Raw genomic sequence first — 14475 nt, 5'->3', positions numbered from 1 at the left:
CAATGTAAATGCCCTAGATTTCGACAATACCTGCTAGGTCACTGGTTTCCCACCCTTAAGGTGGGGCTGTTCCCAACACCCTCGCACAATGGAGGAGGGGGTGACCTGGGTGGAGGAAAAGGAAGAGCTCCCTGCTGGAAGTCACTTCAGTTTGCTCATCCAGCTATAATTGGCTTAAAGTAGAATCCTGTATCATTAGAGTTGCACAGGGTTTTAGCGTCATTCAGTTCAACCTCCTCATTTTACCTATGAGGAAATAGGTAACACACATCTGTAAGTATTCCAGAACTTTTCCAAACCAGAGAGGTGATGAGTAGCAGCGTTGATTCAACAGGTCTGTTTCAGTAATTTTACTTCTTCTGGCTTGGACCATGAAGGGATAGATTATAGCTCGAATCTGGGATGGGTTTGGGGATGCAGTGTGGGCAGCTTCCGAGTCAGGCAGTTGCACTTAGGACATTTGTCCCTCGGCTGTAGACTGAGAACAGATGACTTGCACAGAACCTGTGACTCCCATGACTTGTAAGTATGTTTTGGGGAGGACTGTGATGTAATTGTTTCTGTGTCTGAGGGGTACATCTAGGCATACTAGTGAGTGAGTCTCCTTTGCTGAGGGTGAGATGAGGCTAGAGAAGACTCTTGGGGAGAAAGGCAGGAGGATCTAGCTGAAGGTGCTGTCCTCCTGAGTGAGCTTTGAAGTTACAGTCAGAGGAAACTGCTCAGCCTCTTTAGAGGCCAGATAAGTCGTATCTTCTGTGACATTTGGAAACTGAAAAGTAGAGGGGGAAGGAGGGACTTAGTGGTTGCTGGGAGAGTGGGGTAGTACACAGTACAAGTCCTTTTACGGTTATAACTGTCTACACTTGAGTACTTATTTCTGCTTAACTGGCTAGTGCAACTCTCATTTTAAGCTATCACAATGACTTTAAAAGACACTTACTCCTTAGAAGGAAAGTTATGACCAACCTAGACAGCATATTAAAAAGCAGAGACATTACTTTGCTGACAAAGGTCAGTCTAGTCAAAGCTATGGTTTTTCCAGTAGTCATGTACGGATGTGAGAGTTGGACTATAAAGAAAGCTGAGTGCCAAAGAATTGTTGCTTTTGAACTGTGGTGTTGGAGGAGACTCTTGAGAGTCCCTTGGACTGCAAGGAGATCCAACCAGCCCATCCTCAAGGAGATCAGTCCTGAATGTTCACTGAAAGGACTGATGTTGAAGCTGAAACTCCAATACTTTGGCCACCTGATGCGAAGAGCTGACCCATTTGAAAAGACCCTGGTGCTGGGAAAGGTTGAGGGCAGGAGGAGAAGGGGACAACAGAGGATGAGATGGTTGGATGGCATCCTGACTTGATGGACATGGGTTTGGGTGGACTCTGGGAGTTGGTGATAGACAGGGAGGCCTGGCGTGCTGCAGTTCATGGGGTCGCAAAGAGTTGGACACGACTGAGCGACTGAACTGAACTGAATGACTTTAGACATTATCCCTTTCATTCTGTGTATCTGTTTTTCTGTGTGTTGGGATTGAATATAGACTATAAAGAGAGTTTTTATAAACTCTGAATTAAAATATTTGGCAAACTGTAGGACTGGTTTTAATGGAAAGAATGAACCTAGTTTTTGGAAATGATCTTTCTTGTTCTGCTTCCATTTATTGATCCTCTATCTGTGGAGGTGGTATGTGTAGTGGAAGCACAAGAAATCTAAGTGAGGCTACTTGGGTTGAATCCTTGCTTTGTTATGTATGGTGTGTGATCTCGGTCAAGTTACACACCCTCCACACTTCAGTTTCCTCACCTATAACATGAGGATAATACCTTACAGGGTTATAGTATGGGTTAAGTAAGTTATTAATGCATGATTTAGAACAATGCCTGGCCACATTAAGTGCTGTTTACATACTAGCTGTTGTCACAAACCAGATGTTGATCTAGGCCCTTTGTCACTTAGTTGAGATCAGAGAGATTTAAAAACTTGCTTCAGGTCATCCAGTTAAGGAATGACTTAAACCTTGTCTGTCTGACACAAAGCCTGGCTCTTAACCACTCTGCTGGCTTTCTGAGGTGTGGTGAATCACTTAACTGTGAACTGTAGGTTTTAGAGCCATCTACCCATCTATCTGTCTTCTACTTTCTAATTTGGATTTTTCATTATGTTCTTATTTGTGAATAAAATACATTTCCTTAAAATATCTGTGATTTAAGAGTTATAAAATATAAAGGATAAAAATAAACCAATTATTCTTAAAATAATGGTGCTCAAATCCATGCTGACTGTACTAAGTTGTGAAACGCTTAAAATGCCATTTCATGTGACATCTGATAATGGCTATCAGTATTTCCACATACTTGTAAGTTGTGTGGAAATTAAGACAGCTATTATTAGGAATTTTTAGCTTACCATTTTAAAACAATCATAATGTTTTAGCCATTTGCACATTTTAATTACCAGGAAAAAAGTATATCAGATTTTTATGGCTCATGGAAAGCTCCCCAGTCAGTACCCTAGATTGAGATAAAGAGAATTAAAGCCCCAGAAGACAGGGCTGCTTAGCAACAGTGACAGGTGAGGTTGATGGGAATTAACAGCTTTTGACTGTTAGCAGAATGGTGGTGTGATGGGATCTGCTTATGGTAATGAAGCATCGCCTAGATGGCTGAATGTAATGATGCTTTCTCATTCATTTCATAGAATTATAGATGATGTTGGGCTCAAAATGTTTAGATTTCTGTACTATATATATCTCTGATGTTATATTGAAAATTAGAATCATATTGTTTAGTATTATCAGCTTTGTAATTATCTTATGGAGAAACTTATTCCATGGAAAGAAAAGTAGCAAAATATCCCACTACAATAAAACCACTCAAAACATCAATACTTTGCTTTCTCAAAGTAGTTGCAAGTAGTAGTTCCAGTTGTAGTTGTCGTAGTTGCAATTACTATATTTATAAACTGGAAATTATCCAACCATTCAGGTTGCTGAAGAAAAAAGACAGCTGATAAAAAATTTAAAAATTTGTATCTTGTCTCTGGGCAAGGTCTAAAGAATTGTGTCAAGATGAAGTAACCATTCTTAAGGTTTCTTTAGCCAGGACATATTCAAGATGAAAACAGTTGGTAATGAAGGAAAAGATGGCTCAGTGCATGTGGCAATGTGACATAAAAGATTACATCAGATACAGTCTGTCACAGGAATGACCATATGTCCTTTTCATCTGATGTCTGTCTCAGGACTCAGACAAATGAGTTAAAGGTTTTAGATATGCTTTAAAGGATTGTTCTTTCATCACCTGTATTAGGTTTGTTTACAAATCAAATGTGTTTCAAATAGATCACATGTGCATACTATCAAAGGAATGAACATAATGACAAAAGACTATGTTTTTCCTAAAAATTTGGTTGCTGACTCCTTTCAGGTTATGCTGCTTGGTAACGTTGAGTACTAGGATGAAGTACACCTATTTTGAGTTCTTTTCACTTAGAGAAAGAAGGAAAATTTATTTTTTCCCTAGTTTTAAACTATTAATGCGGGAATGAAATGGGAAGAAATAATACTTCTTTTCTAAGAAAGACTTTTCTAAGGATGACTTTAAAAAAACAGGCAAAGGAGAGCAGAGCCATGACCGTTGCAACTTGAATAGAGATAAGCAGAAGTGTGTGTGTGCTCAATGTCACATGGCAGGAGGCTGTCCCCAGAGCAGTTTGCCTGTCCAGGGAGCTGTTTCATTTTGAGTCTGATAGAGTTTTACTTTGGAAAATACCCAGTTCCCTGCCTACTGCTTCTCTATGGATTATACAGGTAAAATTAAATTTAAAATATTTTCCAGCCATGTAGAATTACTTAAAATATACTATTTTGAATTAGTATTTTAAAAATTACATTGGTTATCTTTTTTAAATGAAGGTATTTAAAAAATTATTATGCATGAGTTTACTCCTGTTGTATGTATTACTTTGTTGTATACAAATCATGATTAATTTAGCATACATATATACTTAAGGAAATTTGTCAGACATATGCTTGTTGTTTCATGTATTTTAGTTTGAGTCATACTCAAACAGACTTAAACAGCAACTCATATTTAATTCACATTTTGACCCTCTGGTCAAGAAGCTTTAAAGTACAAACATCTGAGTTCAGACTATGCCACAGAGAGAATAATATATACACACAGTCTACGGAGACTGTAAAACATTTTTGACATTGTGGTGGTGGTTTTGTACATGTGTGTGGCCCCATCTTTTAGATGGAGTTGACATAGTGAAGTGAATTGGAGAATTTCAGTGTTTATCCTAAATTTCTGAGTGTAACTAGCCTCTTCTCTTTTTAAACTGATTAACCTTGTTCTTAGTTTCTAGTTTCACTGAGTGGTAAGTTGGTACAAGAGTAAAGTTAAGGTTAAGTTAACCGTGGGTGGTGGTTCTTGACGAGTAAGTAGGGGATTCCCTTAGATTGGATGGGGTGAAAGTGGGGTTGAGAGATGAGGTGGTGATAAGGAGATAAGGGCATGGATCTTTGCTCAAAATTTGTGCAACTAGTTCAAAATTATATTTCCCTAAATTTTAACTTTTGGGTTATGGTAACACTTTTCTGACATATTCCTTATAAACTGAACAACAAAAAACTTTAGAAGATTTTTCTACCAGGGCAGAGACCTATTTTCCGTACCCCAAATAATGACAAAATCCTAGTGTGCATTTAAATTAAGCACTTACATGTTCTTTATAAACGATCCCTTTTGCTCTATGGATAGATCTTTGGCAAGATAACTAATTATGGTGAAAATAAAATTATTGTGAAATTGTTAATAAAATGCAAATTTTAGGTGCTTGCTATGTAAAGGACTTTTGTGGTGAATATTTTTTGAAGCTAAAACATTTAGAAGTAATTAATTATCCCAAATACCGAAATAATTTTTTCTATAAATCCATATTTCCTATTTTAGAGTTCTTTAAAGCAAATACAATAATAGTATCTCTCTCTCTCTCTCTCTGGATTTTGGATTTCTTTTCCTTTTGACTTTACTGTACCAGAATTTTGTGCCAGGACTCTGGAATAGAATATACTTATTTGTTAGAAGGCTTGCATGTATGTTAGAAGGCTCTATGTCTGTTTCTATGTTGAAGCAGGAAGGGATACACTTTATAGACATACATAAAGAAATAAAATTTCTGAAGTCCTACCAGGGAGCTTTACTATACATATATTTTTAATTATAAATTTGTAAATTTTTTTCCCCAAAGAACAGAATCACTGATTTTTAAAAATTTTCTGTAGTTTTTATATTGCCATTAAAACACTTCTCTGTTGTTTTTTAAGTAATAACCCATACATGGTATTTTTTTCGATAGATGATATTTTAAAAGACACACAACTTTAACATGCTAAATAAGCATCAAGAGGAATACTAAGAAAATAAAACTTTAATGTGAACAAAGGATACAGCTCCAGAGGAACTCCAGATATGACACTTTTTAAATTGCTGTATATCCTCTTAAGAGAAAATGAGGTTTAAATTCTTACCAAATTAATAGAGATAATTAAATAAATTAGTTGTCTGATGTGGTGGGAAGCTATTTTGAGTGTTGTCTTCTATGGTCATTTTTTAAAAATATTTCCATATTTGCTAAAATAGGTATATTTGGTATATTAAACTTTGATGAGAAGAACACATGTTTTCACCTCATGGGAGAGTGAATTCTTTTGCATTTGAAAATAGAATTTATTTTGCTGTCAGCTCAGTTCAGCACAACCACTTTTGTATTAATACTAATAAGAGCATCACAGCACTGGAGGGGTTAACTTCCAAGAGAAAATTGAGTCTTGATTATTTAAGAATAGATTTATTTTGTTTTTCTGGAAAGTTCTTTCCCCCATGTGGTTTCCATGTTACCCATGTGGTTTCCTCTCAGTTTTTCAAGTCTCTGTTGAAAAGTCATCTTTTTAGGATGACATTACTTGACAGTTTCACCTAAAATAACCCTCCCGTTCAATCACTCCTCATCCTCTAATTCCTCTTATCTTTCTTTATAGCACATACCCTCACTGAATATATTCATATTTGTCTGTCTGCCTCACCCTCTGGAATAGACGCTCCATAGAGGAAGGAGTCTGTTAATGGCTGTGCCCTTAGAGTGCAGGAACAGTAGGCTTTCAGGAAATAGTTGTTGAGTCAATTTATGATTCAGGTTTCTTCTAAAAATTACTATTGACCTACTTTAAGATTTTACTATTGTTTTTCTCACAACATTCTAGTTTAACAATAATTATTTTGGCCACTAAATTATTTTGAATGTTGATCTCTTCTTTCATTACTAATTTTATCCTGAAATTAACAGTACTCACTTTACTAATAGAAGGGCAGGGTAGCAGGCAGGCAAGGTCACAGGCAGGCATAATTGGACATAATTGATAATCCAAAGATCACTTTGGTTTTAGAGTATATTATGTGATTTTATGAAGGAGTGTGGAGGACATTAGTCAGTTTTATTCTTCCTTCATTTCCTTTCTTTACATTTTCCTCAGGTAGTATATTAAAATTTGTCTTCATTCTCTGAGCTCTTGCTAGTTGCCCAGAGGAGAGAATGGGAGCAAACTAAAATGTCAAAATCTGTATTTTCAAAGATGGGTCTTCAGCCATATGGATCCCAACCTTCTGGAGGTATTTAGAAACACCTCTGACATCTGAAGGTTACAGAGACCTTAACAGAAATCAGAGGCTGTCACATGTGTCCAGGTTTGCGGCAAGTGAGGCCTAACGTTTTCTAACATACCGACCCGGCTGTGCTGTGCTTGGTCGCTCAGCCGTGTCCAGCTCTTTGCGACCCCATGGACTGTAGCCCGCCAGGCTCCTCTGCCCATGGGGATTCTCCAGGCAAGAATACTAGAGTGGGTTGCCATGCCCTCCTCCAGGGGATCTTCCCAACCCAGGGATTGAATCCAGGTCTTCCACATTGCAGGCAGATTCTTTGTCAACTGAGCCCTAGGGAGGCCTGATCCTACTATAGTTATCTAAAAAGTAGATGTCTTGAAAAATAATGCAGACTTTAACTTACTGTTAGAAGTCTTTGCCAAGAAATAAATATAGGCACTCAGAAAATGTACTTACATATGCACATATACACTTTCATGTATGAGCTGAAGAGAGGAGCTACATCAATGAGTTGGCAAGAAGTTGTTATATATAGACTATGGAGAGTACATTTGTCACTCAATATCTGCAGGGGATGGTTTCAGACTACCTCCAACCCCAAAGCTGCAGATGCTCAAATACCTTATATAAAAATTGTATAGTGTTTGCATATAATCTACACACATCCCCTCTGCATATTTTGAATCATCTCAAGATTACATATAATACCTAATATGAGATAAATGATATGCAAGTTGTAAGTACAATGTAAATGCAATGCAAATGCTTTTGACACAAAAAACTTGTGTCAAGTTCAAGTTTTGCTTCTTGAACTTTCTGTAATATTTTTTTCCTGAATATTTTGATCCGTTGTTGGTTGAATCCACAGATGTGGAACTGGTTGATGTGGAGGAATAACTATATCTGTTATCCATGGATCCTTTGCTTATTCTACTTTTCCTTTTGCCTTTCTTGTGGCCACATCCACCCCCTTTTGTGTGACTATTCATGTGCAACATCTTGTATACAATTTAAAACAGATCTCATGTAAGATAATATTCTGGTTTCAACCCTTTTGAAGTGTATCACCCTTTCCCACTTCCTACACCTGTATATACCAGGACCGTTATTGATACAGGGATACCTAGTCTTCTGAAGCTTCTTTTTGTTGCTCTTTGCAGAAATTGCATCCTTTTACAAATTGAAAGTTTTGGGGAACCCTGCATCAAGCAAGTTTGTCAGCACCATTTTTTCCTGACAAACTTGCTCATTCTCTGTCTCACATTTTGGTAATTCTCACAAACTTTTCGTTTTTCATTTTCACAAATTTTCTTCTCACAAATATTTCAAACTTTTTCATTGTGACATTTGTTATGATGGTGACCTGTGATCAGTGAGTGATCTTTGATGTTATTACTGCAACTCACTGAAGGTTAGGTGATGGTCAGCATTTTCTAGCAATTAAAGTATTTTAAAATTGACATTTTTTTTATACATAATGCTGTGGCACACTTAATAGTACAGTGTAAACATAACTTCTGTATACACTGGAACACCAGAAAGTTGTGTGACTTGCTTTACTGTGGTGGTCAGGGACAGAGCCTACAGTATCTTTGAGGTATACCTGTGTTCTCCACTGGTTGTTAACCTGGATTACTTATTTTGGGAAGGTTGCATTTTTCTTAATTTTTGCAATTTTCTCTCATTTTTAGTGTTTTTGGTGACATTTTTCTTTTAAGAACTTTCTTCTCCATATTTTCTATTGATTTTCATTTCCTTTTATTTTAGTTGAATTCTTAAAATATAATTTTGGTAATTTTTTTTTTCAAGAGACATTATAGATGAATAGTTAAGAGCATGTGTGTTGAAACCAGAGTGCCTGGGTTTGAATCCCAGCTTTTCATTTAGTAACCTGCTTGAGCACCATCTATCAAATGTGGATAACAATGGTATCTACCTTGTAGGATTGTTACAAAGATTAAGTAAGCTGATATATGTGAAGTTTCCAAAATAATACCTGGCACATAGTAAACATGCAGTAAAAATTGGTTATTATTATCTTGTGTGTGTGTTTGTTCGGTCACTTCAGATGTGTCTGACTCTTCGTGATCCTATGGACTGTAGCCCGCCAGGCTCCTCTGTCCATGGGATTCTCCAGGCAAGAATACTGGAGTGGGTTGCCATGCCCTCCTCCAGGGGATCTTCCCAACTCAAGGATCAAATCCACATCTTTAGCATCTCCTGCATTGCAGAAGGATTCTTCACCACTGAGCTACCAGGGAAGACCTTATTATTATCTTTGTTAACGTTAACGTGTTACTCACTCAGTCATGTCTGACTCTTTGTGACCCCATGGATTGTAGCCCACCAGGCTCCTCTGTCTGTCCATGGAATTCCCCAGGCAAGAATACTGGAATGGACCGCCTTGCCCTTCTTCAGGGGATCTTCCTGACCCAGAGATTGAACCTAAGTCTCCGGCATTGCAGACACATTCTTTACCGTCTGAGCCACCAGGAAAGCCCCATTATTATCTTACCTACAATAAAACTTTTGTTCTTATGTAGCATCATTGCAGTTTCTCCGCAATGATTTAGCGTTTTCGGAAAGATGAAGGTCAAATTACCTTTATGCACATCCATACGATGGACTATTATGTAACCACTTAAAGATGAGGTGGATGTACATATACTGACTGAAAGAACTATTAACGATATTTTTAGATGGTAATTTGCAGTTCCACAATCATATAAGAATTTAGTGTTTAAAAGCTGTGTTATATAAAGACATGTCTATAAACTTTAGAAAGTATTAGAAAAAGTATATACCTTAGATAAATGAATGGAAAAGAAACGAACTTTTGAACTTATTGTTTTATATAACTTTAACAATGGGATTATTGAAAAATAGCCACACTTTTTGTGCATTTCAATATTTTTAAAATACTGGAACAAACTTTCTTTGCTTGTGTTGTATAGATATTCTAAGAAAAACCTGTGCACTTATAGCTTTTAGAAAAAAGTAGATTTCTAAGAGTAAAGGTAATGCAGGTAATAAGTCAAGAGACAAAATAATAATATCTTCTTTGTCTTGGTGGATGAAAAAGAAATATGATTGTTAATCATATATGCCTACTTGCACACAGGATTACACAGATGTGTGTGCACAGCATTAACATTACTGAGTTACCCTGGAAAATGACAGGAATTCTCATAGGGCAAAATAAAGAAAAATAAAGCAAAGAAAAATAGGATAGGAAAAATATGTGTACATACACATATTCCTAGAGTAGTGGTTTTCACACTTGAATAATAGTTGTGAAATAGCTAATAATTTATTCATTAACATTTGAGTGCTCACCGGGTGTCAAACAGTGTTTTAAGCCCTTATAGTGTTGTTTTGGAGAAGGAAATGGCAACCCACTCCAGTATTCTTGCCTGGAGAATCCCAGGGATGGAGGAGCCTGGTGGGCTGCCGTCTATGGGGTCGCACAGAGTCGGACATGAAAGAAGCGACTTAGCAGCAGCAGCAGCAGTGTTGTTTTACTGTTACATTTGCTTGTGAATTTATATGCCAGGATGTGTGTGGAATAGTGTACATATTTTCACATACTTGTGATTGAGTGTACAACCTCTAATCTGTCAGTCTCCCCAAGCCTACTGAAAAAGCAATGAACTCTGGAGTTATTTTAAAAGGTAGGTTATTTTTCTCATTTCTCATATTCTTAATTCCCTTGAAAAGTTCTACTTGCTGCATAAAATCAAGAACCCTGATTTGCATATCTTTGTGGTTGGTTGCTATAAAGCCAATATTTAAATTTCTTTGAGGTCTCTTTTAGTTCGTGGTATCTCAGATGAAGATCTTGTCAGGAGGGTGAATATGTATGTGAATATGTATGTGGCTCTTGGTCTTGTGCATTTTGTGACAAAGGAATTCCCCTTTGAATTGCCTGCTCCCCTGAAGCCCCTGGAGCCTCTGGCTCAAGCAGCGCAGTCGGTCTGTGCAGTGTCTCTGACGTCACCAGTGTATGCATAAGCCCTGCTATTGTCTTACTGCTATAACTGGGCTGGGGATTGCAGTATCCGCTGTTGCTGCTGCTCCCAGTCTTGCCCCCGCTGCTACCTAGTCCTGCCTCCCTGCATCCCAGAAGAGCCACGTCGACCTGCCTTTCCCTATTGGATTTTCAAAAGCAGCTCTTCGGTTTTTGGTGCTGTAGGAGACCTTGCTTTTCAATCACATGGGAGAACACTGAAGCTTGTAAGAGGAGAATCTGGCAGCTGGACACAGTTTGGACTGCATTGTCTGTCTTCATGACCTCTGCTGTGTAGCAGCTCATCTCTCCACTCTCACACGTACACTCTCCTCGATTTTTTTCTTTCTTCCTTCTTTCCTCCATTCTTCTAATTTTTTAAAAGCAGCCTCTGGAGCCAGCCATGTTTGGCACTGAGTCTTCATGTAAGTAAATGGATCTCACTTTGCTGTTTAGAAATCTGCTTGCTGTCATGGTTTCATTGGCTTGGAGTTCATATCACTTTGCCTTAGGTCATTACCAGCCTTTGTATTTTGACTCTAATTACAAAGAAATTGGTCTCAGGAAAAGGACTTCCCCTTAACTGGGTTATTCATCCTTAAGGCCAGGGATGTCAGTGTGGTCAAAATCAGGCCTCCAAGAGGGAGGGAGGAAGATAGGAATCTAGGCAACCTCCCCAGAATGTGTTAATTGGTGGGATCAAGTCTGTCACTGATCTATTGTTGTGGTTCTATAATGGTCCTTAAACCCTAAAATAGATAGATACTGTGAGGATCTGACATGATAGTGTTTATTAAGAGAGGAAAAAAGGCTTACATTTTTTAATCTAAAAGAAGAAAGAGGTATCATTTTATCTTCTTCCCGTATTTTACAGAAACATAGGGGCAGACATTATATGTAGATAAATAAAAATTAAGCTTTTTTTAAAAAATGGATTTTGTTTTTTTTTACACAATGGCTTCAATTTTGATTTGCTGGCTAGCGCCACAGTCCAGCAGCAGCATATCTGTCTTAAAACTTATACAATGAAATTGCTTTGGTGCAGAGCAGGCCCCGCACAAGGGGCTGGGCTGGATGGCACTTGTGGACAGCCAAAATGGGTATTTGAAAAATGATGACCATTCTAAGTAACGTGGATTATTTAATGTTGGATGTAGAATAGTATAACTTGTCAATGCAGTTATACAGGCTCTGCAGAATATATTGTCATTATCCATAAGCAAAGGTGACAGTTCAGAATTTATAAAGAGACTGAACCTGCTGACCTAGGGCTTTAAACACTGGCAAGACACTGGCTTTGTGGGGAGAGAGGGTTAGGGCAGGAATTTAAGAAACACATTTCTTATGAATATATAATTCAGTCTCTCCTTTCTGATTTTGGGTAATCAGTGTGATTATTTATGCATAGCTGATGATTATTCCAGAATAGCAGTATTTCAAGAGAGCTAATACTCCTCAGGTCTTCTGTTTCTTGATTGGCTATTTTAAAGGGTGGATTATTTTTGTTGTTTTACCTAGAAGCATCCCATTTCTGAAATTACCACAATGCCTTATCAAGGTCAAGATAGAATAACAATGAGATGTGATATCCCATTCAGGATGTGATAGTTTTATTTTTTTAATAATTTTAAAATGTTTTTTGAATTCACTTAAGTGATACATTTGGAATTATTTTTACCCAGGATTGGAAGCAGATTATTTAGTGGCGAAGACCTTCCAGTTTCATTGCAGTCATTGAATTTTGTTTAAGTAGGAACCTAGGTAGAGTAGATAGAAGTATTTACATTCTAAAGGAAAATTAGTCGTATTACTTTGTTTAGCTGAAAATGGAAGTTGAAACTCAGTGTGGGAACCTTTGGGTTCTTGACATAGGGACTCTAACATTGTCTGGCCAGGTTTACCCAGCAGACAGCCTTTCTTGATCATTAAACCTCATCTTTTGATAATGTCACCCATGTGCTATGATCTGTGTTTGAAAACTGCTGGTTGCTTTTGGTCTCCATAGCTACCAAATTACTGTACAGATAGAATGTCATTCAGAAGAGAGAACATCATCATGTAGGCTTTTTTTTTTTTTTACTTTAGTGAGTATTAAGTTTTGTTTCCTGCTTGTCACTAGAAGACCATAGATAGATTTGTACTGTCAGTGGCTGCAAAATATTGAGAATGGACTGCCTTCTTTAGATGAGATTCCTTAAATGTGTACTCAGAGTTGAGACGAGTGTATTTTCTTTGTGTTTTGAGGTATAGCTTTTCTAGGCCTTTAATTTCCATCTTTTGGAGGCTGTTTTATAGACTGAGACTATATTTAGAATATTAAGAAAAATAGTCACATTAGAAGTTATAGGTCGTTCAGAAGGGATCTTCTAAACCACCTGGCATATTTTTACTAAGTTTTTACAGTAAATACTCGTTTAGCTATCTATTCTGTGTACAGTACTATGTTAGATCCTGAAAAGGCTCATTTTTTTTCCCCAACATATTCTGATTTCATAATTCTTATCCTTAATTTCTGGTTGCAGTATCTTAATTGTATTGGATGCTTTTACTTTTAAATTGAGGTATGGTTCACATACAATAAAATGCATAAATCAAAGTGTGGAGCAGATTGAATTTTTGCCTGTTTACACCTTGGAACTGCTACCCAGTTTGAGATACAGAACATTGCTTTTACTCCAGAAAGTTCTTTTGTCAATATTTCTTCCTAGTCAATATTTCTTGTCCCAGTATTACTTCTGTTCCTCACCAAAAGGTGATCACTATTCTGAATTCTGTTGATATTGTCACTTGTACATGGTTCTTTAAAATTTTCTTTCTCTGCTTTTAACTCTTTGCCTATAAGAGAAAGAAATGTCAGTAGCAATTTCCATGCCTTCATTTTTTAAGTACTGGATTGAGTAAGTTGACTTCATGTTTCAGGTCAGGAATTTGAGGTAACCTAGGAATCACATTATAACATGTTTAGTCTCACTGAAATCGTATTACTTAATGTAAATGCCCAAGAAACACCCCCCTTCCCCCCCAACACACACACATTTTAAGAGCCTTAAAAATGACAAAAAAACTTACCTGGAAAAGTAAAAAGTTTATCAGAGTTAAAACTTACATAGTTATGGCAACAGAATTAATAAATGCTCTGTCTGACCTCGCTTCAGTGAATATCTTCTTGATTCACTTTACAGAAGAACTCCAACAGTGTTGGAATCTCATTTTTTCTAACTTGGTGTATCTGAATCTCCCATAGTTGTATAAATTGGCCCAAACTATTTTCAGACTACTTTGAAATGAAAGTGTTCTATGTTATGTGTAGATTAATCATTAGGACAAAGCAGGAAGTATAACTTCTGTAATCTGTTACCATCTTGATGTATTTCACTGAGCTTTTTCCTTTACTGAAATTTCCCATGTCTAAAAATGGGAGTAGTAGGCCTGCCCTTTATCTGCTTTGAGGAAATGCAGTTTTAGTCTGGTCAAAGTAATTTAGGCTTAGGATATAAGTACTAAAAGAAAGTTTTGTGAGGGGAGTGGTCATTTAAATACATATGTTGAATGCTTGATTTAATGATAGTTCATATTTTAAAATCAATGGAATTCACAAAAATTAAAATTTCTTTTCCTTTTAAAATTTTATAACTAGAGAAAAAGTTCATCTTTTCTTTTTGTGGCGTAAGGGACACTGACTTTGTCCTGCTGCCATTTGGTTACATCCTTCATCATAAAGCCAGTTATTTTCCAAAGAGTAAGTACTTCAAATACATGGACATTTATTCAATTAGTGTTTTTCTAGCTCAGTCCTCCTCCGGTCTCCCCT

General features: G+C 37.0%; 1 protein-coding gene across 5 annotated transcripts in view; it reads left to right on the top strand.

Moving 5' to 3' along the window:
• Positions 1 to 14475, top strand: part of ST7 (suppression of tumorigenicity 7) — a 252485-nt gene that overhangs the window by 41945 nt on the left and 196065 nt on the right. Inside the window, exon 1 of one of the 5 annotated variants that reach the window (XM_065939232.1) lies at positions 10856 to 11089. The exons of the other annotated variants lie outside the window; for them this stretch is intronic. Within the exon in view, the coding sequence (XP_065795304.1) occupies positions 11068 to 11089 (22 nt within the window). The 5' untranslated portion in view covers positions 10856 to 11067. Of the gene's footprint in view, positions 1 to 10855; positions 11090 to 14475 lie in introns of those variants that run through there. 5 annotated transcript variants of the gene reach the window in all.

This window comes from Muntiacus reevesi, chromosome 6 (genome assembly GCF_963930625.1).
Source record: "Muntiacus reevesi chromosome 6, mMunRee1.1, whole genome shotgun sequence".
Classification (NCBI taxonomy): domain Eukaryota; kingdom Metazoa; phylum Chordata; class Mammalia; order Artiodactyla; family Cervidae; genus Muntiacus; species Muntiacus reevesi.
Note: the sequence above shows the minus strand (reverse complement) of the source record. Positions and strands in the feature narration are given on the sequence as shown.